Source organism: Schistocerca serialis, chromosome 3 (assembly GCF_023864345.2).
Source record: "Schistocerca serialis cubense isolate TAMUIC-IGC-003099 chromosome 3, iqSchSeri2.2, whole genome shotgun sequence".
NCBI classification, from domain to species: domain Eukaryota; kingdom Metazoa; phylum Arthropoda; class Insecta; order Orthoptera; family Acrididae; genus Schistocerca; species Schistocerca serialis.
Genome location: NC_064640.1, coordinates 47,298,617 through 47,326,415, shown reverse-complemented (window position 1 = coordinate 47,326,415; position 27,799 = coordinate 47,298,617). Strand labels below are relative to the sequence as shown.

General features: G+C 37.2%; 1 protein-coding gene across 1 annotated transcript in view; it reads left to right on the top strand.

The window, feature by feature from the left end:
• The window catches only part of LOC126469699 (apolipophorins), a 738,135-nt gene extending 712,710 nt beyond the window's left edge, over positions 1 to 25,425 (top strand). The window contains exons 70-73 of the mRNA XM_050096873.1: positions 6,398 to 6,509; positions 18,600 to 18,731; positions 24,658 to 24,857; positions 25,038 to 25,425. Of these exons, the coding sequence (XP_049952830.1) occupies positions 6,398 to 6,509; positions 18,600 to 18,731; positions 24,658 to 24,857; positions 25,038 to 25,115 (522 nt within the window). The 3' untranslated portion in view covers positions 25,116 to 25,425. The remainder of the gene's footprint in view (positions 1 to 6,397; positions 6,510 to 18,599; positions 18,732 to 24,657; positions 24,858 to 25,037) is intronic.
• The last annotated feature ends 2,374 nt before the right edge of the window (positions 25,426 to 27,799 follow it).

The window sequence follows — 27,799 nt, the reverse complement described above, 5'->3', positions numbered from 1 at the left end:
ATATTATAATGTAAATGGACAGATAAGAAATCTACTCAACAAGTGAGAGTAGGGGACCACACATACACAAGAATTTAACTTTCACAAGCTTTCAGAGCCAGTGGCTTCTTCTTCTGGCTCTGAAAGCTTGTGCAAGCTAAATCATTTTGTATGCGTGTTCCCCTACAGCTGCTTGGTGAGTAGATTTCTTATCTATCTATTTACATTATTTTTCATTTTAGAAATTTCCTTGAAAAAAGTTTCATTTTTGCAGCCACTTTTTATATTTTGTTATTTAATTATGGTTATTATGTTAATGGAGATGAGTTAATGCCTCTTCACAATGTTTTTATGAATGTTCATCAACAGCCATGTAACTTAAGATACGTTATTCTAAAGGCTAACAGTTTTGGCATTTCATTATACCACCTCAAGCCTGGAGATAGCATAATGAAATGCTGAAACTGGTAGCCTTCAAAATAAAATAACATCTTAAGCTACACAGCTGTTGGTGAATTTCATTGACACTGACAATTACTTAACCAGCCAATGTCCCATGTCCATAATGGACCAACAGAGATTTGTCATAGGATGTTGCTACCTTTGTTATCAACCATGTGGTAAGATGTTCTTTGAGCTCATCATCTTTGAGCTCATCATCAATTTTTGACCAATAAGTAACATTTTTTGGTGCAAAAAGAGATGGAAGTCTCTAGGGCCGATGGGAGAGCTGTATGGAGTGTGGTCTAACCAGTTACAGTTGAAGTCCTGTAAGAGTTGTCATGTCTTGTTCAAAGTGTGAGGTCTGGCATTGTCATCAATCAAAACAACACTGTTTGTGAGCTATGTGAAGCACTTATTCTGTATTGCTCAGTGCAGTTTCACAAGCATTTTCCAGTAAACATTTGCATTGATTGTTTCACCATGTGGTATAAAATGTGCAGGTAGAACACAGTGTCTATCCTAAGTGACTGTGCTCATGACTTTTCAAGGTGTCAAGATTTGCTTGGCTTTAGTCTTTTCTGATGACACAGTGTGCTTATATTCTGCTGATTGTTGTTTTGATTGAGCTGTTTCATAAATGTAACAGAGAAACTACTACAACAGACCTGCAATAGAAAACAACATATAGACACAGGCAAAAAAAATCTCAAGCAAATCAATGTTTCTGTACCCAACAAATGTAGAAGAACTACAGGTTACAATAAAAATTCTCAAAATGAAACACTCTGCAGGATTAAATGATATACCTGATTTCATTATAAAGAAATGTGGGGACTTGATCACTGAGCCATTAACTGACCTATGTAACCTATCTTTTGCTACAGGGACTTTTCCTTCATGTTTGAAGATAGCAAAAGTAAAGTTATTATACAAGAAAGGAAACAAAGATGAAATTTCCAACTACAGATCATTGGCACTTCTGTCTGTTTTCTCAAAAATATTGGAAAGGCTCTTCAATAAGAGACTAACAGACTTCTTAGAGGATAATGGCATTCTGTCAGAATCTCAACATGGATTTAGAGCAAACTGTTCAACTGAATCAGCAGTTCACTCTTTTGTATTAGAGGCACTGATAGCATTAGACAACAAAAAACTTACCATGGGCATATTTTTAGATTTGTCAAAGGCATTAGACACCATAAATCATGACAAATTGCTACACAAGCCAGAAAATCTTGGCAGTAGGGGAACAGCTAACAACTGGCTCAGCTCTTATCTTAAGAACAGGGAACAATATGTGGAAATAGATCAGGAAAGGGATAATGTCATTAGGAAATATAATTCCAAGCTACTGACTGCTGACTGTTAAATATGGAGTGCCACAAGGATCAATAATGGGTCCTGTTCTGTCCTCACTCTATGTAAATGACCTAAACATAAGCAATGACAGCAGTAAAGTATTTCAATTTGCTTATGAGACAAGTGTTCTAGTTACAGGAAACTCAGAAGAAACTCTTGTAAAAACATGAGAGAAACCACTGACAGGCTAACATGTTACTTTGATAACAATGAGTTAATAATAAACACTGGAAATCTGTAGCTATGGAGCCAGCCAGGATGGCCGAGCGGTTCTAGGTGCTACACCTTGGAAATGCACGACCACTATGGTCGCAGGTTCGAATCCTGCCTCAGGCATGGATGTGTGTTATGTCCTTAGGTTAGTTAGGTTTAAGTAGTTCTAAGTTCTAGGTGACTGATGACCTCAGAAGTTAAGTCCCGTAGTGCTCACAGCCATTTGAGCCATTTGTAGCTATGGATATACACACAGCACAAAAAAAATCTAATATCACCCAAATGGACAGACAATTACCAAAACATCCTGTACCAAATTTCTTGGACTTTATCTACAAGACAACTTGAAATGGAAAGCACATATTGAGGAAATGAACAAAAAATTAAGTACTTCTCGTTTTGTGTTACACACACTAAAAAATTGTATCAGCTACAACACTGTTCAATGTGTATATTATGAAGTTGTCACTCTAACCTCCGGTATGGGATGTCATCAAAACATACAAAATTTTAAAAACGTATATAAGAATAATGGAAGGGGTAGATAATCGCAAATCATGTAGACCATTGTTAAAAAAAAAAGGATGATCCTGCCACTTCCTTGCACCTTGCATATATATACTTGAAAATATACTGTATTTACTCGAATCTAAGCCGCACTTTTTTTCCGGTTTTTGTAATCCAAAAAACCGCCTGCAGCTTAGAATCGAGTGCAAAGCGGAAGTTCTGAAAAACGTTGGTAGGTGCTGCCACAACTAACTTCTGTCATCAAATATATGTAGCGCTTCGCAGGCACAAAGATAAATACTGGCACCAAAACCTCTGCGTCAGTAAATAAATTTAAAAAAAGGTGGAAGACGAGCTTTTTTTCTCCGCCCTGAGTTTCGACCACTGCATTTTCATACATTATCCAATGAAGTAAATACAAATTCCGTTTTGTTCATCTTCGAATGTAGCAGCATTTCAATGTACTACAAAAATCCGACTGGCAAGACTGTTTGGGATGTTTGTCAATATGGCCAACTCTGCGTTCTGAATTTTTTCCTACCTGTGAGAAGAAATGGTTGCTAATAGGAACTTTTATGAATTGTGAATTACATGCAGTATTCTCTTCACCATAATAATAATATGAATATAAACATTTTGCCATGTATTCTTTCGTGTTTGCTGCTATCTCATTTAAATCCTGTCTGCCTAATAAACTACGAAACTAGAGTGAGACAACAGCAAACGGGGAGAATATAGATATCATATCATGTTTATATTCGTATTATTCTGATGCTGAATAGTGATACAGTCAGAAATGAAGCACGGCAATTGATTAGATTTTTAAATCTAAGATGACTCTAATTTCTGTTCAGAATGTAATGTACTAAAGAGGTGTCTGCAAAGATTTTCAAATGGAGAAAATTTTTCGCTAAACTCTCATTCAAAACATCTTCTATCATACGCAGTCTATTATTTGGTTCTTGTTGATCATTATCAAAGAAAGCAACAGTGAAAGTAACAACAAATAGCAGTCACTTGCCATTGTTTCGCTAATGAGACAATTCCTCTCTTTTTTCTTTTTTAAAAATTGTACGCGGCGGTAGCGCGCACAAAAGCAAGCCATACCGCGAGCGGCGAGAGGTCGTAAACACTCATTATCAGAATACGACAAACAATGCATGACACAGGACAGTAATGCATTTTCAGCTTAGAGTGTAAACACCTATAACAAAGAGAATGGCACTTATCAGATCAAAGAAAAATAAGCAATCAATTCAAACCAGACGAAGCACGTGAAAAAGGAAGGGTACCCGTATAAATATGGACGGAGCGCCTGACGCATAGCAACGGCTACCTGGTAAGGCTTAACTGCTAAGCTTACAACTCGAACCAAACTACTATAGCTGTATCGTCATTCATTTGACCTAAATTGTGTCTCATATTACAATGGACCAACTTTGTTTCGATTTGGAGGTGCGGCCTAAAACTTTTCTCTCCCCTTGAATTTTGAGTCTCACATTTCAGGTGCGGCTTAGATTCGGGAAGATTTTTTTTCCTTGATTTCGAGTCTCATTTTTCAGGTGTGGCTTAGATTCGAGTTCGGCTTAAATTCGTGTAAATACGGTAATGTATTTAAAGCAAAACTTACACACAAAATGACCACTAATCACTCAAAATCACACTATACACAGCTATGATACAAGACAAAAATTGGATGTACATGTTCAAAGCGCCAACACAAAGTTATTTCAAAACTGTCGTTTCCATCCTAGTATCAAACTATACAATGCCTTACCAGGTATCATTAAACACATACAAAACATTGTTCACTTCAAATCTAAATTGAAGTCGTACTTGGTTGATCAATGCTTTTACACAGTAAATGAATACCTACAAAAGCAAATTTTTCTATGTTCACCCAATGTAGGTTTGTACAGAAGAACATTTGTATATTATCTCTCTGTATATAGTGATACAACATTTATTTTAGTATTCATCATTAATTGGTATGTTAATGTGTGTTATTACGTACAAAGGTATATTATATGTAAAACTGCTAATATTAACATAAAAATCCAAATATCTCTTGCACATTGTGCAGCTTTAGATGAAAATGGATCAATAAATCAAATGTCTCACCACCATCCACTAGAAAATCACCATCCTCTTTGTTGTAACATGTCAGAAAGTCAAGTGCACCAACCAGTCATTATTCTGTGTGTTGCTCTGTAAGAGTTTTTGGCACACAGTGAAAACACAGTTTTCAAAAATTCACTTTTTATTAACAATTTCATGAAGAAATGATCTCGAAATTTTTCAGAGAGTTCTTAGAAAGATAAGATATTGTAAAATTGCAGCAGTTTTCCTTTGTGAGTTCTTCAACTTCATGAACCAGTTCTTTGTTGACCAAACCTGGACACCCACGTTGTTTGTCTTCATACATTTGATGGCATTCTTCATTGACCTATCTGAACTATCTTACCATTGAATCACTCATCACATTTTCTCCATAACCCTCACAAATCTGTTGATGAATGTCAAATGTCATTTATTGTTTCTTGCATTCTGAAAACAAGTTACTGATCCAACATCAATCAACTTTGTCATTCCAAACAAGCGCTATCAGCATAAACAATCCACAAAGAAATCAAATTGGTGTCATCTACTTCATCTTGACTCAAAGCAACTAACACATATGTTCCAAACTGACTGTAATGCTGTTGTGGAACAAAATACAAATGGAACTTACTTTCTGTACAGGCCTCATAATAAATTATACTCTAAAATTAGCTAGAGAAAAGCATTGTATCAAACTAGTTCTACATGTACTAACAAGGAGGGCATGTGATTCTTGAAAATGCACCACATGTAATTTGTAGAAGGAGTATTAGAGTTGAATAACCGATCAAAAATGAGATCGTTAGAGATGATGTAGTTTGAGGTGGTATAAAGGGTGTCCCAGGAGGAATGGTCTGTATTTAGGCATATGGCATGTTGATGCAAAAAAGTCTCAAAAACATGTGCTCTAAAATGTATTCCTTAAGGACTATGAGCCTTCCTTAATGTTTAAAATTTGTTGTAAGTTTCTATGGGACCTGCTGAGGTCATCGGTCCCTAGGCTTACACACTACTTAATCTAACTTAAACTACCTTATGCTAAGGACAACACACATACCCATGCCTGAGGGAGGATTTGAACCTCCAATGGAGGCAGCCGCACAAACCGTGGCAAGACACCCTAGACCACACAGCTACCCCGCACAGCCTTCATCTTTGATACTGTGAAACACATCTCTTCTACTGTAAGTTCCTTGCTTTCTGTATTTTGGGAGGACCTAGTATGAAACAAAACAAGAAAATATGGTCTAGGATCTAAAATTCTTACCTGAAGAGCTATGTGCAGCTGTTCTGCAGAAGAGACATTTTGCACACCAGCAAAGATTAACAAATGCTCATGCTCTTAAGTTATGCACTTCAGAGGCCATATTTACTGGACCTTTTTCTTGTTTCTGGTTGACACTATCACCTCTTAAAAATATGGAAATTACAGAGCTCACAGTAAAAGAGATTTGTTTCACACTATCGAAGAGGAAGTAATCACAGCTCTTAAGGTATCCATTTTAGAGTCTATGTTTACTAGAATTTTTTGCTTTGAATGATCATTCCTGTCATATCCCTGAATATTGTCCAATCCTCCTTGGACACCCTGTGTATTTAAGAGGAAAACACTAATAGTGTTAAGTCCAACATTTCAACACAAAATTGTGTCAAGCTATTATTGAATCTGAATAACAATAATTCCATTATGGAAACAAAATTTTTATGCAATTACATTAATATTTTTCAGTTCATAAAATATTGTATTTTACTAAAAGCAAATGGAAAGTACTACATATTTCATGGTTGTTTTCAGCTGGATTATTCTGCACTCCACCAGGGCCTTCTAGACCATGGTATTACTCTCCACATTCTCATGAATGAGGAATTTAGATTTGAAAAACCACGCCTGCAAAAAATATTGTATGGTAAGCGAGCAACTTCTAATACCCCAAATGTGCTTTTTATTTCTGACACTGTATTAAAACATAGACATACAGATACCATTCATGCATTCATTTTCTCTTCATACATCATGTTCTACAGATCCCATCATGAAGGACAGACTTCACGAATGTGGAAGGAGTTAAGTTAAACATTAATAGGCAGAACCAATCACTGCTTATGTGAAGCATACTAATAACAAATTATCAGTAGCGTGAATCTACTCATATTAATAACAACAGATATTATGAAATTACTTCAAAATTACTTTATACACTAGAGAGCCAAAGAAACTGGTACACCTGTCTGATATCATGTAGGGCTGTCCATAAATCCATAAGAGTATGAGGAGGTGGAGATCCCTTCTGAACAGCACATTGCAAGGCATCCGAGATATGCTCAATAATGTTGATGTCCGGGAAGTTTGGTGACCAGCGGAAGTGTTTAAACTCAGAAGCGTGTTACTGGAGCCACTCTGTAGCAATTCTGGATATGTGGGTTGTTGAATTGTCCAAATCTGCTGGAATGCACAATCCACATGAATAGATACAAGTGATCAGACAGGATGCTTGCATACCTATCACCTGTCAGAGTCACACCTAGATGTATCAGGGGTCCCATATCACTCCAACTGCACATGCCCCACACCATTACAGTTCCTCCACCAGCTTGAACAGTCCACTGCTGACATGCAGGGTCCATGGAGTCACGAGGCTGTCTCTATACTCGTACACATCCATCTGCTTGATACAATTTTTAATGAGACTCATCTGACCAGGCAACATGTTTCCAGTCATCAACAGTGCAATGTCAGTGTTGACGGGCCCAGTTGAGACATAAAGCTTTGTGCTGTGCAGACATCAAGTGCACACGAGTGGGCCTTCGGCTCCAAAAGCTCATACTGATGATGTTTAATTGAATGGTTCATGGACTGACAGTTGTTGATGGCTCAGCATTGAAATCTGCAGCAATTTTCCAATGGATTGCACATCTATCATGTTGAACAATTCTCTTCAGTTGTCATTGGTGCCATTCTTACAGGAACTTTTTCCGGCCACAGTGATGTCGGAGATTTGATGCTTTACTGGATTCCTGATATACATGGTACATTCATGAAATGGTCGTACGGGAAATTCCCTACTTCATTGCTACCTTGGAGATGCTTTGTCCCATTGCTCACGTGCCAACTATAACACTATGCTCAAACTCACTTGAATCTTGATAAACTGTAATTGTAGCAGCAGTAATTGATCTAACAACTGCACCAGACACATGTTGTCTTATATAGGTGTTGCCAACTGTAACGTTGTATTCTGCGTATTTACATATCTCTGTATTTGAATATACATGCCTATACCAGTTTCTTTGGTACTTCAGTGTATATGTTTATATACTTTAGCAGAGAAACAGCTTCTTTGAAAAAAATCCATTGCACCTCCTCTTATACTACTCATGTGCTTCTTTTACTATACTTCAAACAAATCATCTATGTACCTTTCCATATATCTTTTATCAGCTGTCTATAGACTGATAAAGTCAAGATCTGCCAACATAAATGTTATAATTATGTGGAAATTGCATCCCTGAGGAGTCCAAATAGTGTGATGAGGTATTCTTTTAATCTGTTTTTGACTATCTGAAGATTTTGAATTTATTGCCTGATGTGTGTTATTAGCCTATCATAGACTATATGGAAATTCTTCTTAAGAGTATATAGCATAGCTTGTATAAAATACACAATAATTGCAACAAGCTGTTCACAGTTTTTTTTTTATAATTTTGCAACTAATTTCAACCTAATGGTCACTATTCTGTAGAACTTTTATTTTTTCTGATGAATACAACATGACTATAATTTTAAAATGTAAACCATGATTACTTACCACAATGGGAATCTGTGGCCTTGGCTTATAGCATGGCATTGTCAGGTTTGGAGTTCCAGAGTAATAAAACAAAACTTTTAACAACTTGGCATGATTATTTTAGAAAAGGTTGTCTTATATGGAAATTATTTTTACTTATGGTATTCTCACTGTGAATTGCTCAGGTCACTCTCAACTCACTCTTCTAATTAACTACAGATGCCATTACCTGTAGGAATTATATGTGTTGGATGTTCAATGTCAATGTCCCTTGGTCCATGCAGAGGCTTCTGCAAGATGTTTGGTTATCAGATTTACACATTATTCTTATTGCATCCTTTTGTAGAACAAATACTTGGCTTAGTTTCATTGGCCCAAAAGATTATGCAATACCACAATATTGAATGAAAGTGTCCACCCTGATACCTGAATGGTCAGCGTGACGGACTGCCGTCCCAAGGGGCCTGGGTTCGATTCCTGGGTGGGTCAGGAATTTTCTCTGCTCAGGGACTGGGTCTTGTGTTGTCTTTATCATCTCAGCCAGTGATGCCAAAGGCTCATTTTCATTTCCAATGAAAGTGTGCTAACAATCCCATATGTAAGTAAACACAATTAGAGACATTTCTGAGTGCAAACCAAGCAGACCTGGGCTTTTTGGTAAACTTATACATGCACTGGTGCCTCATCTGGTGTATGGCCATTAATCTCTACTTCTGAGACTTGTAAGTCATTGTGATATATGGCAATGCATAATACAAGTCTCTGCAAGATTAAGTATTTGCTATTAACTAGTTGTAAGCCTCTTTCATTGCTCTGCTGTCTGTTTCTGTTATGGGTGCGTTTACACTCTTTATCAGTATACTAGTCTCTCTGGAGAGACTGCATGACTGCATTCAGATTGTGTGATCTTCAAGAGGTTACTCTCCCATTTTAGATGCTGTTGTTAAGATGCTTTCATGCAGTAGTATCTAATGGTAACAACAAATGTAGGATAAAAAAGTTTCTTGAACTAACATGCTTTATTATTTGTTCGAACAGATAAGTAGTATGAATTCTTTAAGCTTGTATAATGATTAACATCTCCTGAAACCACTTGGAGAACAATTAGGAGCTGCCTGCTCTCAGACATCCAGACCAGATGATGATTAATCATTTGCTCCAAGTTCTTTCCTCAGTCATGCTGTGGTAACTATTGGGACATGTTCAGTCCTTTCCTGGTTTGAGGAGAGGTATCAAAATTGCCTCTGTCCAGGAGTTGAGAAAGTGACCTGTCTGCCTTATTGAATTAAAACATTGTAAGGTGACTTCCTTTGATGCTGTTTTCAAGTTCTGCAATGTGCTGCATTAGAGTTTGTCATGACCAGATGCAGCTTCACGAGCCACAGTGAGTGCCAAATCCAGGTCCCACATGGAGAGTTTGCAGTTGTAGGACTCCAAACTCTGTGAGTAATGACAGCACACTAGATCCTAGCTGGCAGTGGCAGTTATAGTAGTCATTACGAAATGCTCTGCCATTGTCTGCACAATGTCTCCAGGTGGTGTTTGGAGGCACCCCTGTCTCAACGTTGCTGTAGGTGACCAACCGTACTTACCAGAAGTCCTCCTGATGGGTTCCCATACTCTAGTTAAACAAGTGTAATGGTTGATGGAGACCAGGAATGCTTGCTATGTCCTTTCCTTGCTCCCCTTGATAATGCATCAATCCTTGGCCCTTGCCACTCAAAAACCTGTGAGGTTTTCCACTGTTGAGTGGCACTTAAACCATCGTAGAGCCGTATTTCTTACCTGGCTTACTGAATGGCACTCATCAGTCCACCAAGGGACAGGTTGCCTCCATAAATGACCTGAGGACTTTGAGGCAAAGACATCATTGGCTTTGTGGAACACTTGTGTGATGTGGTCAAGCACAGCCAGCTGCCTAAAAATTGCCCAGGCGGCTCTGCCAATCATCTGTCTTGGCTGAATCCTTTCAGGGAAAGCTCCATCCAGAGATCAATCCAGAGAGGGAAGTGGTCACTGGAATGAAGGTCATCAGTAACTTCCCACTGAACAGAGTCCATGAGGACTGGAGAGCAGAAAGAGAGCTTTATGGCTGAGGATGACACAGTAGCAGCACAGAAATGAGTGGGAGTGCTAGAGTTGAGGATGCACAGCTGATGAGATGTCATGATGCTCTCTAAATCCCAACCTCAATGGAAAGTAGAGATTGAGCCCCACAATACATGATAGTCATTGAAGTCCCCCAGTGGAAGAAATGGTCAGGGTAGTTGTTATGTAAGATCTGTTATGGCCTCAGGGTCTGTCTCATTTTGTGGAAGTAAATACAGTGAACAGTGATCCTCAGACACACATGAATTTCAGCTGCAGTTGCTTACACATCAGTAGCAACAAGGAGAACAAAGGAGTGGTTTGCATTACTGACAAGCACAACAACCCCTCCATTGGCCCTTTCACCAGTCAGGTCATCTTTGTGATGAAGGGTATAGCCCTGTAGTACACGGGCATCAGTCATTTTAAAATGCACTCTACCTGTAAACACAAGCACAGGGGTCATTCCTGTGCTAGGAGTATCAGTTCCTCCACATTTGTCCTGAAACTATTAATGTTCCAGTGTAGTGTGGGAGCCATTTATCTTGGGGATAGTGCTTTCACTCTGTCTTTCTGCTGGAGAGGGGAACCTTTAGTGGGTGGACGCTCAGTTTTTGGGTGAGATGAGTACCCCAGGCCAACAAAAATGGCTCTGAGCACTATGGGACTTAACATCTATGGTCACCAGTCCCCTAGAACTGAGAACTACTTAAACCTAACTAACCTAAGGACATCACACAACACCCAGTCATCACGAGGCAGAGAAAATCCCTGACCCCGCCGGGAATCGAACCCGGGAATGGGAAGCGAGAACACTACCGCACGACCACGAGCTGCGGACCCAGGCCAACATCAAAGTCCATTGGTGCTGAAGATGAATCATGAGAGATGTCAAAGAGAGTGACATTAACATCCACAGGCTGCTTACTTCCTGTCTTAATTAGAGGTTTATGCTCTGCCTTTGGCTTTTTTGCCTGGGGATGCTCCAGAGTCAAAACCATAGAAGTGGTAGTGGCAGCACTGGATGGTGGACCAGACTGAACCTTTAGACGGGCAACATAGCCTTTTCCGATGTTCTGGGAAGAGGTATGGCCTTCAAAAGCACTGCAGTAGTTCTAGTAAATTGATAAATGCAGGTACTAGTGCTGACACTAACAACCTCCATTTGTGTAGCCACACCTATCTTCTGAACTGGCTGTTTAAGAACAGAAGCAAAGGAGGTAGTGAAGGCAGAGGACAACATAGCTTTTTACAGCTATTTTGCCTCATCATATGGGATTCACTTCATAGTTTTAAGCTCTTGTATCTTCCATGCTTCAAGATATACACTGCAATCCCTGCTCGAGACAGGGTGATTCCCAGGGTCAGCAGCTTTACCAAATTTCTGACAAGTGGCTTCTCCCTTACTCCAAGGAGTAGTATGTCCAAAGTGTAGGTATACAGTTAAAAGTAAATGTGAATGAGTCTGACTTAACCAGATTGCAATCCACCATTTTAATTGTATTTTGGATGTCAACTGTGCCTTCTTGGGCTCATTAAGCTTTAAGTTAATCTTTGAACATTTCCACCAAATGCCTGCATGTCACAAAGCCTTTGCTGTACTTCAAGGAGTTGTGGACCTTACTTTCAATGGCATAGTCCCCAAGGCTTTTCACTTTCTGCAAATTTGTTACCTGTTGGGGACTAGAGGTTACAACCAACAGTGCCCCATTATGTAACTGCTTGACAGATTTTGAGGTGACAACAGTGCCCTCTTAACCTTTTTGGATGTAGAAAGATGAAACTTTGTGAAAGTTGCCTTATTTTCTATTAAAAACACATTTCAACTAGCAGCATGCATTCTGTTATTAGAAACAATAGTCTTTGAATTAGTCCCTGAGTCAGGAGGACTAGCTGCACGAGCTCTCTTGTTAGACTAGGTGGTGGTACCTACCAGCAGCCCACCCATTCCAGAATCAGGAGAAAATTTCAAGGATTCCCTCTCTGCCCCCAAGCAGCTAGGGAAATAAAGGTCCACCTATACAGAGCCCCACATACCTAGGTAAGCCTTATACAACTGAGTTGCAGCAGTTTTCCCAGAGGTTGCCAGCTACTGACTGTTCCACCTCAACAGCTATGCTTCTCATCAGCACACATAGCACACAGCACCTTAAGAATGAGAACTTTTTGTAGACTTTTTACTATCCTTGCAATCCAGGCAGTCAAGCCAAGATCCCTGTTCCATGTGGCACACAATGTTCCACCACTGCATTGTATAATGATTGCTGAAGCATTCTCAGAGCTTACGGAGACAAAGAACTGCTGGCACTTATCATTCCCCATCTTAGGAAGCCTGGTGTCGCCATACCCTTACCCAGTAAACTAATGTTGATCCCCTGAGGGCTCCTGAGAGCAGCAAAGCTCAATCAGAATGTATATATATTTTGTCTTGTACATTTGGTGCTTTTTAGCTTAATATATAATAAAAAATAATCTTTGCAGGTACCGCTATTGCCAATGACAACTGCATGTATTTTCATAAAAACATAAAAAATATCTAATGCTGACTGCATTTATGTACATATAAAACATTTAATTCTATTATTACAAGATATTTATCAAATATCATCACTGACATATGCTAGAAAGCTTTACATATAAGGCAAGTAACTTTATAAGGATATGAAAAATCACATGTGCATAAAACATTGCTATATATACTCCTAAGTAACTTATTGAAAGAACTGTGACTTTTTTGTAATCCAGGTATCACTGATGATAGGCAGTGCCCAAAACTAGTCTTGTAAAATAAACAATGATCAACAAGCAACTTATGTCAAATGCATATTTCTGTCTGTATGTGAAGGGAGGACAGTATGTGTGTTTACTTTGTGCAAACTGACTAACTCTGATATTATTTGTTGAATAACTCATGCCTTCTGAGAACTGACATGGCATGAGCTGCTCAAATTGTTTCAGTTATATTTAAGTGATTAGAAGTTGGAGTTGATATTCAGTTACCTAATTTTAATCATAACTCTAGACAGTGGCCTGTAAAAAAAATTACCACTACAGAGAACAAGTCATCTGGCTGTGGGTGTTTAGTATTACATGTGTGAAGTCAGGATGGGACACTAGCTAGATCTAATTATCCTTCTATCAGGAGTGGGCCACTGAACTATTTGTTATATGTAGATTTCAGAGAAAACATTTAGCATAGCATCAAACTGGGACATTCCTGATGAAAGTGAGGCCCCTGGACTCTTAATCATGTTGCTAACAATGGGTTTCTCTCTGTTACTATTTCCACAGTAATAAAAGATTTTTAGTAAATATAAAAATAACAGGTTCAATAACTGATTTTCAAGCAATATCACCAAAAAATGCTGCTCTAACTTTTAAAACAATGAATACAACTTACATAATAATAACTCCTCATGCTTCTAAAAATGAAAAAAAAATCTAACAAAAACAAGGGAAGAGATAAGTAAGTTTTGGAAACTTTTCAAACAAACTGTGAACAGAATAGATAAAAGCTCTTACTGGGAGATTTAAATCTCCTGTTTGATAAAGGAAGGAATTATAATTGATGAATGGGGTCAACGTAACTTTACAAATGAGAATAGACAAAGACTTGTAGAATGCTGCAGAGACTTGTACATTGCTACAGAGGTCGCAACTTTGTAACTAAAGCAACATAATTCAGGAGGAAATCAAACAAGTGTCAAACAGTGAAACATGCACATTGGAGAAAGGGGATGGCAACTATACCATGTCTGTATGGATAAAAGTAATGAAATTTACAAAGTTAAAGTACCACTACTCAGTTAAAATTAAAATCAAATTCATTCTGTTAATGAAAAAATGAAAGAACAATAAAATAAACAGGCACTACAACCCACATCAACTAATTAAAATGACATATATCAACAAATAACACAGATCATTAAATTAACAAAGAATCTAGAAGAACTGGTACCAAGCTCTAGAACACATGAATAAAATGTGAATGTTGGACACCAGAATGTGACAAATTCCAAGCATGGTTAAAATTTCGAATGCACAAAACAGAAGAAAATGCCATCAACCTCATAAATGAAAGGAAAACATTCACACACACATTGGGAGAATCAAGAGCAGATTTCATAAAGAATAATAAACTCATTACCACAAAACCAAATCCAGGATCTACTACAAAAATCTTAGGGAAAGAACTACAACAATATGATCCCTGTATGGTAATACTGAAGATGGAAGAATGACACACAGTAGCAAAGAAAATGCTGAAAACATGGAAAAACATTTAATAAACTTTTGAACTGTGAAGAACTCAAATAACTCTTACAAATCAATGTAAATACACCAATAAAACAAAACCCCCACAAGTTAGACTTCCCCATCTCACCAAGAAGGAGCATTCTGCTGACAAAATAAATACATATATGATGTGTAGAGACGATCAGGATCTTTTTGAAATGTGGAAATATTCAAGTGATGCAGTCAAAATCTCCTTACACAAGGCTATAACAAAAATTTGGATAACTGAACAATTCCCCAAACATTGGGACATTTCCATCGCCAACCTTCTACACAAGAAGGGTGGTAAGAGCAATTCGCATAACTACGGAGGAACCTCTCCTAGACTGCACATACAATATGTTATCCAAGATGCTATGTGGAAAAATGAAGAAACAACTAGAAAAGTAGGTAGGAAACACCATATAGGTTTCAGACCATGGGAAAACTGTGCAGAGCAGATCATTAGTTTAAAGTTAAAAATGGCATATTACAGGACACAGAAAAAATCTCTTGCAATAACAGTTCTAGACTGTAAGGAAGCATATGATTCTCTCCATAGACATTCAGTATTAAAACTTATTGGGCATCATCTAACACTGAATAAATTAGTAGAACTTATCCAGACCAACACCAAACCAAAAGTCAAGTTTAGAGGAGACATTTCTGAACAATTCCCCATAGAAACAGACCTTAGGCTGGGTTACTGTGTAATATCATTACTATTCAACTGTGCACTGGGATAATAAGAGACTGGTACACGGAAAACCCATGGAACATAAGAATTAGAAGCTCCAAAAGTGTCTGGGTTTCGCTGGTGATTTTGCTCTCCCAGCTGCCAACGTTCAAGAAACCAGACAACAGGTTAAACTGCTAAAAGAAATTTCACAGAAAATTACTGTTTGGACAGGAGGGTGATGCTAACTCAACCACCAATTGCAAACAAAATTATGATAGAAAAACAGTAAATCAAAGTTTTTGATAAATTTAGATATTTATGTAAAACCATAACTTACAACCTAAATGAGAAACTAACATAGAAAAATAGATTAATAGAAAGTAAACAGAGCAAATTACATCACCAAAAACACATACAACAATAAATCCTGTTAACAACTGCAAAATTAAAACATTATAAAACAGCTACATACACAGAAATGACATATGCAGCTGAAGCCATCTTCAAAACAATTAATACATCAGAAACTGGCAGAATACGTAAAGACAGAAAGAAGAATAATTAGGACATTTGTAAAAAAAATAAAAAACAATATCAAGTGAATGGAGATTGGAGAATAGCTTCAAATGAAACAGTATACAGGGAAGCGGAAACAGGAAGAAACACATCTCATTCTTAAACTTCTGATCAGAATAGCAGAAAACAAAATGAGTAAGAGAATAAAAGGAAAATTGTGAAATAGTGAGAGCAACATTGAATGGATTACAGAAATTAAGAAAAATATAAGTTAATTACAAATTACAACAGATGACCTAAAAAACAAAATATACAAAACAAAATATTGCTAGACACACATCTGTGTGTGTGTGTGTGTGTGTGTGTGTGTGTGTGTGTGTGTGTGAGAGAGAGAGAGAGAGAGAGAGAGAGAGAGAGAGAGAGAGAGAGAGAGAGAGAGAGTTGTGTGTGTGTGTGTGTGTGTGTGTGTGTGTGTGTAAGAATAAAGAAATATGGGCACATAAAAGAACAAAAAACACTTTGTTTAATCATAAATTATAGCAATACTTTACACTGAAGTCATGAGGTAACGATATGCACATATATTGGATGGCGGTACTATCACATACACAAGATATAAAAGGGCAGTGCATTGGTAAAGCAATCACCTGTACTCAGGTGAGTCATGTGAAAAGGTTTTTTGATGTGATTATGGCCACATGACAGGAATTAACAGACTCTGAATGCAGAATCGTAGTTGGAGCTAGACACAGGGAATGTTCCAATGTGGAAATCATGAGGAAATTCAGTATTCTTAGATCCACAGTGTCAGGAGTGCACTGAGGCTACCAAATCTCAGGCATTACCTCTCACCACAGACAGTGCAGTGGCCAACGGCCTTCTGTTAATGACCAAGAGCAGTGACATTTGTGTAGAGTTGCCAGTGCTAACAGATGAGAGAGACTGCATGAAATAACCACGGAAGTCAATGTGGGACATAAAATGCATGTATCTGTTAGGACAGTGGGGTGAAATTTGGCATTAATGGGCTATGACAGCTGATGACCAACACAAGTGCCTTTGGTAACAGCACGACATCGCATGTGCGCCTATCCGGGGCTTGTGACCATATCAATTGTACCCTAGATGACTGGAAAACTGTGGCCTGGCCAAATAAGTCCCAATTTCAGTTGGTAAGAGCTTATGGTAGGGTTTGAATATGGTGAAGATTCCATGAAACCATGGCCCAAGTTGTCAACAAGGCACTGTGCAAGCTTGTGGTGGCTCCATAATGGTGTGGGCTGTGTTTATGTGGCATGGACTGGACACTGTGGTCCAACTCAATCAATCATTGACTACAAATGGTTATGTTCAACTACTTGGAGACCATTTTCATCCATTCAGGGACTTCACATTCCTAAACAACAATGGAGTTTTTATGGATTAAAATGCACTGTGTGATGAGGCAACAGTTTTTTGTGATTGGTTTGAAGAATATTCTAAACAATTCAAGTGAATGATATGGTCACCCAGATAGTCCAACATGAATCCAAATGAATCCCATCCAACATGGAAGGGACATAATCAAGAGGTCAGTTCATGCATAAACTTCTGTGCTGGCAACACATCTGCAATTATGGATTGCTATCGAGACAGCATGGTTCAGTATTTATGCAGGTGATTTCCAATGACTTGTAGAGTCTATGCCACATTAAGTTACGCCTTGCAAAAGTATGTCTGACACAATATTATAAGGTATCCCATGACATTTGTCACATCAGTGTGCAGAACCATTGCGTAATATTATTGAATTTTTATTGAATTGAACTATATTATTGAATAATACCTCATAATATAAACTTTTTTATAATTGCATAGTGGTCCAGTGAAGGCCATAAAATAAATTTACTTTTCTTAGAATGAAATACTGTTTCACCATTGGGCTGTCATTTCTTAACCACAGTGCACATCCTGTGAAATGGGTATTTTGTTGTTAAACAAGCAGTAGAAATCAGAATGTGCGAGAACAGTTTCAACTAGGACAGCAGCTATAATCTTAGTGGTATGTGGAAGCAGGCTCTTGATGCCAAGAAGACACAGAGAAATGTGCCGGACTGTTTACTTTCCTATGAGAGAGTGGTGGTGCTACTGCTATGGACATGGATACAATCTCTGCCAGAATGACATAATGGCGTTACACATAGATTAATTGCAAGCCATCAAAGGGCTTTGAATTATAAATGATCACCATAATAGCAGTCATATTAGTCAGTTGTTTCTGAAAAAGTGAATGTAATATTGTGTTAAAAGCTCAATATTTTACTCAGATTCACCTGACAAGAAAGCTGAAAATGTATTGTACAACAAATTTCATTATTAGTAAGTGCACTAGAAACATACTTTTGATGGGATTATGATGTCTTCAGTTGATCTAATACTGATTCTTCAGTGTGGTAACTTATCACTGATTTGTTTTGCCATCATGTGCCCCAGGAATTACTGGAATTACTTCTGTAATAATAACAATTAATTAGTGTGTGACTCTTTCATTTACTGCATCAACCGAAGTAAAACCATACAAAAATGATCTGATTCTCCCTCATTATTTTGTCTCATATACACATTATTGTTTGTAAAAAAGATCTTACAAGTTACTTTTACACTTTGAATCACAGGAATTGATGGAAAAACTGCATTTACCAAGAATGATGTGAAAAATCTGAAGGGAGACAAAGGTCTGAGACGGCAAGTGAAACTACCAAAGACTCTGCTTGGAGTATGTACTGCACTGGCTCTTGAAACAAATGGTAGGTAACACATTTATTTCAGCTTTTTTTAAGAATTTCATATTTACCAATGAAATGAGGAAGTTCCCTACTTTGCGTTTTCATGTGCAAATTAAAGTTTGCCTCTGCTTGTAATCCTGTGGAGCATTTTATATTATGTGGTGCTACTTCTTCAGTTAACAGATCACAGGATTAAAGAAACTAAATTTTATCTTTACCTTTCTTTGTCTTACATTCCAGCATTTCCACTTCAGAGTTAATCAACATTGTATGTTAACCATTTCAGTAGTTTTTACATTCACACTTACTTACTTTCTGAAAAAATGTGATTGCATTAACATGTGCTGTGTGGCAGCATTCTCACAACAACTACACTATAGACCTCCAGAATACAATTTTTATTCATTTCTTTATGTAAATATCTACACCTCACTTTTTTCCTAATTTTTCAGTGCCGTAAAGCTTTTCATATCATGTTTTTCAGTGTTTAACGTTCAATGAACTATTATTTATCAAAGAAAAAATAATTTCTGAACAATCAGGCATTTTCATAATACCCTTCCGCCAGTTCACCTCCACCCCCACCACATACCACTAAAACAAGTAATACAGTAACATTACCAAAAACATTATTTTTGTAACTACACTCATGCTCATAAATTAGGGATAATGCTGATACTTGGTAAAACAACACTCTGGTGGGCAGTTTGTGGGTTTAAATCACCTTGGGGGTATGACCGTGCAGTGCATTTGACCTGCGGTCGTCGCACAGTGGCGCTGGCAGCAGTCCACGTACGCAGAGGTGTGTTGGTGCATGTCAGAGTATGATGCAGCGAGTAAGTGTGCAGCCATTTTCAGATGTGCTAATGTTGACTCTGTGTTGAAAATGACTCAAAGAATCTAGGTTAAGGACAAACACAGCAGCAATGAGCAGTAGAGCAAAGGAGATTGGGACTTATACCTTATCGTTACTAGCTTCTGAACACTATGATTGTTTGAATAGTGGGTGTGCTGGAAAGAAACTCTAAATCATATTATTAACATGTGGAAACATTTATTTTCCTATTATCCACATTTAAAACTACCACAGACTCATCATCAGAACTTTAATTTGTAGATTACATGAAGCTAGGTGTTGAAGTTACAGTGCTTATGAAAGTTGTTTTCACTTGTAATCTACAAAATATTTGCAAAATATATGCAAAAATATATATTTGGACCTATCTGCTATCAGATCCAGGATGTTGTAAAAGCCCATCTTGAGAGCATCTATCTTCACTGGTGTAAAGTCTCAGTTTTTATATATACATGCGTCACTGTGTACAAGCATCCAGCTTAAGTGATCAAAAAGACTGTGATGTGAGAGAAAGCACTATACCATACTGGAATCTTTGACATGTCAATTTTCATTTGCAAAAAGGTAGTACACAAATCTTGTGCAACAAAGTTAAGTAATTTTAGGCCTCTCTCTCATTTTAAGCAAAGGATGGACACAGTTGCTCATTTACAAAATCACATCAACACAGGATAAATGGTCACACACAAAGTATTCATCCATTTGAAGGCTACCTCACAAAAAGAGCATTTCAAACTTCACAACATGTGTCACTAGTGTAAAATATGTATATGTGGCATATGACTATATCTATTGAATTCTAAACTTAAGCTTTATGTTAAAACCTTTATGAGAGGAGTGACCATTTTAATTTGTGAAGCATTCAGCAACTAAGCAATTCATAACAGCATGTTCATAGATATGGATATTATAACTGCATTAAGTAAACTGAAAATATATGCCTTCAGAGTAAGGACTGAGGTCAGACATCGAACTTAGTTAGAATGAACAGGTACAAGAGTAACCATACCTCAAACTCTTCTCACATTCACAGCATTTGTGGGCAAAACAATTGTTTAGAAACTTCCTTAAAACTGTGTATCTCTCATGGACTCTCCCTCCAACCCCCCCTCCCCCACCCCACCTTACTATTTGGTTAACGTGATGATATTACCTTGATTGCGTATGTCTAATGAATTTTATCTTCGACAACACTACAGTCTCCAAAGAAAATATGACTGGTTGGTGGAAAGAAGTCTACAACAAATTGTTCTAATGAGCAATTGATTCTACTGCTGCACTTCCTACTTATTTGGATTTGGATTAATACATAAACAGTGGCATCACTCATGAAACTAAAAGGAGTAATATGTGACTTACAGTGTTCACAAGAAATCTAATTGAAATAACAGAGAAATTAATTAGTATGATTATCAGCCCAATTGGGCACTGTCTGTCCAATATCTGGTCCATAATGTGGACAGTATTGAATATGTAATCATTTGGCTGAACATGTGGCAACAGAAAGTTGACGCACATTTCTGAAAACACAATAAATTATGAAATAATAATGAACAAAGAAAGCAATCATCTTATATCATTAATATTCAACTATTTTAATTTAAATAATAAACTCATTGCGGAAAAGTAAATGATTAACTGGAGATAGCACTTTTGTTACGGCAATAATCTACATTACCTAAGATTAATGTTTGCTTATATTCACTGTTTTCCTCGATATGGCAAGCTATTAACTTTCAGTAGAATATAATTTCTATGAACATATACTGGATCAAATAAGCAACTGTTGGCTTTCAGCAAAATACGAACTATGGCAGTACATAATAGCATTATTACAATAGACACAGATATGAAACATATAAATTTAATTTATTCTTTTCTTTAATTTGAGATTGCCAGAGTTACTTTAACTTTAGTTACTTTACTTTACTTTGTTGCACTCAATTAGCAAGAATATATGCTAGAATAACATTAGATATAATCGCTTTCACTGTCAATGACCTCCTAAGTACAGCCACACATAGCACAATCTCTGTGCCAACTTGTTTTGAACACTATATGTGACTGCAACAATGCACTACATTTGTAGCCCCTCAGTATACCATAAGATGTCTCTGTCTTGCAACAGGATTGATAGTTTCATGCTAAGTGCACTGGTACTTTAAAATAAAAGTAAATAAATGGGGTTTCAGACAGAAAACACTGGTATTCAAAGGGTTAAATGTAATTGCAAGGCACATTGAAGCTGTGTGATTTTCGATCTTGTATGTAATTTTTGTCCTTGTCACTGTCCTCTACAGATTAATCATCTGAATCCTCACAGTGGGGGCAGTTGTAATACATGTCAGTATTTCCACCAGTGCATGGGCTACAGATCCATCTACAACATTTCACACAATCAATCCAATTAGATTGGCCTCTATAACCTTCCCAGTTTATGTGGCAAATACTAAACATAAATGTGTCTACAGTTGTTCTGCACCTAACACAAACTGGTCTGTTTTTGCAAAGATTTTGGATACTTGAGGATGAAAGTCCTTTTTGGCAGGATTATGTCAATGCTGAGACACAAAAACTCACAGGAGGTTCTATTTCAATCTCCTGCACACATGCAGCATATGCATGTACCAAACTCCTGCCTAAATTTCTGTCTGTTTCCTCACCATCTAATCCATCAGGAATTCTTTTCAACATCTCAGTAGGGTTTGGTGGATGTAGGCCAGTATCAATAAATGCTGATACTAAAATTTTGCTCATGGTTTCACTAATTCCAATCTATAGTCTGTTTAAGGAGATAGGAAACTGTTCTTTTGGAATACAACCATGATACTAACTCTCCTTTCTCCATTGGTCCAAAATTCCTCTCCATTTTCTTTTCCATGGGCAAATACTGCAACATCAAGGATTTGCGTGAGGTGTTGCATATGGTGGGAATAGAGTGATTTAAATTTTACTATGTCTGCATATCTCAATCTCTTTAGTACAAAAGTAACTAGCAAGATTGTCTCCTAATAACATCACTGAGTCTTCAGGATCATGAGTAGCTACAAATGTATCAATAAAATTTTAAAGAACCATGCTTTGAGAGGTTCCTGTCAAACCAACCACTTGGATTGCTGGCATATTTTGTACCAGCTGGTCCACCTTCTACATCTACATTTACATCTACATAGATACTCCACAAGCCAGTATGCGGTGTGTGGTGGAAGATACCCTCTACCACAACTAGTCATGTCCTTTCCTGTTCCACTTACAGATAGAGTGAAGGAAATATGACTGTCTATATGCCTCTGCATCAGCTCTAATTTCTTGCATCTTAACTTTGTGGTCCCTACATGAAATGTATGTTGGCAGCAGTAGGTTCAATCTGCTTCAAATGCCAGTTCTCTAAGCTTTCTCAATAGTGTTCTTCAAAATGAATGAATTCTTCCTTCCAGCGACTCCCACTTGCACGCTGATCAAATCTACTGGTAGCAAATCTAGCAGCTCACCTATGAATTGCTTTGATGTATTGCATGAATGCTTTGTTAAATGTGGAATTTAAAACTTTCTTTTGCTGTCTGCTACTGCCAAGCCAGACTGGTCGATGAGTGATTGAATGGAAGCCTTAGACCTGCAGTCCAGTTGTTGTACAGATTCTGTGCCTTGTGCACAACCATAGGAGGAAGCAGATCTGCATACTATCTGGCTAATTGAAGCACAGCTGTGCTCTTTTACCCTTTCTATCCTTTTTGTTTTTCTGGATCCTGGTTGTTTGTATGTTGGTCTCATCATAATTGTAGATAGTTGTGCCTTTCACTTTCTGGAGAGCAAGTTCAGCATTACTGAAGAAGTTCAAAATGCCCTTACAATTGACTGATGATTTAGGCTGCTTTGTATTTGAAGCAATTCTAATGGGCAGGTTGTTTCCAACTCAGTCATAGGATTTTTATCTATCACTCATCATTTCTTTCACCTCTAGCAATTATTATTGATGTGAAAAATTCTGAGTTGCATAGTGCTTCAGAATCCATATAAAACTGTAGGTCCTCCTATAACTGGCTGGGTAGCTCAGTTCAAAGGTCAGAGAAAGGCAACAGCATACCACATCCAACATGAAAACGTCTAAGAAAGTACTGTGGTATTCAAAACAGTCTTCGAATTGATAACTGCTTTACTTATCTACATTTGTAGCCTATGAGCCACATTATGGTGTGTGACAGGAGTTACCTCTGGTATCAATATCGTTTCCGTTCCTTTCCAGTTCCATACACATACAGCCCGTAAGAGAAACAATTGTTGTTAAAAGTGTGTATTACATCTAATTTCTCTTATTTTTCTTCCATGATCATTTCGTGAACTGTATTTGTGAGAAAGTAGTTTGCCAAGTTGCGTGGTTTCCACTGAAACTGACTCAAGCTAAAATCTTTTTATGTTAAGCACTCATAACTCACAGCTTTCTGTAGTCTTATATGAATGTAAAGGCCATTACATATGTTATAACCTAATTAAAATCTAGGGATATCTGCATCAAATTTCCTCTTTTTCTTTTTAACTTTATTTATTGATTTACCTACATTATAATTGAATTCTTCAATCTTTGTATGTCAATAGTTGCACATTGTCACTTACGGTGATTATAGACATTTTCAGTTTCAAACTCCTGCTATTCTCTCATTGATCCTTTTTTTGTCAGCCATTATTGTTAGTGTTAAGTATATTATGTGCAGCCCAAATATACTTGTCTTTTTCCAATGTGGCCCAGGTAAGCAGAAAGGTTGGACATCCCAGCATTAAACAGTATATTGTTAGTCAGTATTTACTGAAATTATTAGTGTTACAGGATAACTGAAGTGAGTATATTTAAGTGTTAAAATATTGTTTCAAAACCATGTTTGTAACTATACACATTCCTTTTTAATTCATGTTGGCACTGAAACATTGACCCTGAGACCACATCCTCTTATCTTATATTTGCCTTTAATGCCAGGAGATAAAACTGTCAGTGGGTTTTTGTCAGTAATTTATGGCTTACAGCAACATAAAAATAACAAATATTTGTAGTTTTGAAAGGTTCATACATCACACTTTACTCCCATGTGACTTTTGCAGGATCAGTTTTTATGGCTAAGAAACTTGAAATGGAGAAGAAGAGCTTTGTTAAAAAATATCTTAATGTCTTCTCTAAGAGAGTTGTCAACAGTGCTGCCCCTTTCACCTGTCAAGCTTGTGAATGCACTGCACACAATAATGGTGTAAGCTACACAGAATGTTTTCCATGTGAATATCCAGTACCATCACACATAGATCCAGTAAGTATGTTCATACCATTTAGATATCTTTTAATACATTATTATTAATGTCTAACTTACATCCTGAGTTGTAGTTCTTCCTTAAATTAATGTAAGCTAGTTTTCATATAAAAGTGAAAATAAGAACTGTATCTGCTCTGAATTGTGCTATAAAGTGATTAATGTCTCTTTACTTTGCAGGAGTTTACAAGAGACATGGATATTCCAATAGAATATCAGTCAAGTATTGACTACACAGATGATGATGATTATTATTGAAAATTATACTATTTATAAATGAGGTCTTATTTATATGTAAAAAGTTGATAGATATTTTCACTGTAAATACATCATTTTGAATCACAATTGTTGAAAAGATATGACAGATTCTCTCTCTCTCTCTCTCTCTCTCTCTCTCTCTCTCTCTCTCTCTCTCTCTCTCTGTGTGTGTGTGTGTGTGTGTGTGTGTGTGTGTGTGTGTGTGTGTGTGTGTGTGATATGTAAATATTATGTAAATTCTGCATGTTATGAAAGCATCCGAATTGTAATTTATGTGACAGCTTGTAATTAAAGAACTTTTGTCATAGCACACCATTGTGTATTTCAGTATATATTGATGAAAAATCTTACATAAGTGTATATAACTACTCACTAAATAGAAGAGTCCTTTGCAGCGGCATCTACAGCACAGAAAAAGGATGATGAACTGTGTGAAAGCTGAACATTTTATCATTTCTGTGTTCTTGTTTTGTCCATTCCCTGGTGCCTTACCCTTTCAGTGAGTAGTTACCTATTCTCTTTCATACCAGTTTTATAGCATCATTATTGCACTATAGGCTACATTCTGCCCCATCAGTTTTACATTAAATTATCGAGAACCAGAAATGACTTTCATCTTGTAAATATCTTTTTCAGGAAACATTAAGAGCAGACAGTAATTTGTATGTGAGTTATGGTGTTAGACATCCATCTCCAAGATACTATCCTTAAGTATTTATTTGGAAAATGATCTAACAATTGACATCAGAATCCGATAACCAGATACAGATAGAAAAGTTTTTGATGTATTAGATGGTGATTTTTTTTTCCAGCCGGATGGAGTGGGGAGGAGGGGGAGGGGTAGGGGGGTAGAGAGAGAGAGAGAGAAGAGGTGGTTGCCATCATCATGGTGGGGGTTATGGCTTCAGTGTCATACATAGCAAAAAGAGAGAGAAGATGGTGGTGATAAGTTAATTACTATTACTAAAACACCATTTAAAAATTAGGGGTGTTGGCATCACAAAAGACATCAGACTTTTCCCATGATTAGCATACTATAAAACTGTGAGTGTGCTGTTAAATCAAAATTCGCTATCCAGTTTTAAGAATACATTAAAACATAGGTAACAAGAATATGAAAATAAACACAGGGCCATTTGATATTTGTACATTAATATATAGGGAAATATATTAGTAAGAATGATTATGGCGATGTGGGTAACAGTTCACACTTTAAACTCAACTTCTGTATAATTCAGGATGACATTACGAACATTAATTTGAATGAGTTAGCAGTGTTTCCATATGTTAGGTCTCGTTTTAGAAAATTTAGTAAGCTCTCAATCATGTGTGATGTGGGTGCTCCTACAGAGCTTGGAGAGTCAACAACGATATTTTTCCCCCCACTTCCTCAAAACAGATGGTCCCACTAATTCTGTGATCTGAGTAACTTGCCACTGAATGTTCAAAATTCTTAGGTGTGCATATTGATAAGAATTTGAATTGGAGGTCACATACTTTTCACACAGTTTTCCAAAACTCATTGAATGTAGTCCATTCGCTGTGCAAGTAACTGATAATTTTGTTGAAAAAAAGAACCTGAAAGTTGGCTTACTTTGTGTACTTCCATTTATTAATATAGAAAAACTTTCTGGGGAAAATCCACAATTAGAAACAAAGTATTAGTTGTACATCTACATGACTACTCTGCAATTCACAATTAACTCTAGCAATACCAAGACATGAAAGCATGAAAATATCTTTTGGCACACTTGTACCAATGTATGTTATGGGGGATGAGTGGTGGGTGGAGTGGGGGGGGGGGGGGGGGAGGCACTTAATGATCACCCTAAAAAATAATTTTTAAAAATGCAGATTTTGTTATTTGTTGCTGATTTTTGCTCACAATATACATTTTAGAGAGATTCTGATGTGTAAGTAAGGTCCTGAACCTGAAAATATTGATAATGACACTCACTGGGGAAAGTGACATCTACTAACACATAAATTTTTGGATCAAGTTTAACTGAAAAGTTTAAAACATCAGATAGAAGAATTCATTTTAAAAAATTACTATTTCTTCAGAATTTTAAAATACAGAGTGGGGCAAATAAAAGTGGCCCAGACAAGTGTACACTATGTGATCAAAAGTATCTGGACACCCCCAAAAACCTATGTTTTTCATATTAAGTGCATTGTGCTGCCACCTACTGGGAGGTACTCCATATCAGCGACCTTATTAGTCATTAGACATCATGAGAGAGCAGAATGGGTTGCTCTGCGGTTCTCACAAACTTCAAAAATTGTCAGGTGATTGGTTGTCACTTGTGTCATACGTCAGTACGCGAGATTTCCACACTCCTAAGCATCCCTAGGTCCATTGTTTCGGATGCGATAGTGAAGTGGAAACATGAAGGGGCACATACAGCACAAGGCCAACCTTGTCTGTTGACTGACAGAGACCACCAACAGTTAAAGAGGGTCGTAATGTGTAATAGGCAGACATCTATCTAGACCATCACACAGGAATTCCAAACTGCATCCGGATCCACTACAAGTACTATGAGAGTTAAGCGAGAGGTGAGAGAACTTGTATTTCATGATCAAGCAGCTGCTCATAAGCCACACATCAAGCCAGTAAATGCCAAATGACACCTCGCTTGGTGTAAGGAGCATAAACATTGGACAACGTAACAGTGGAAAAA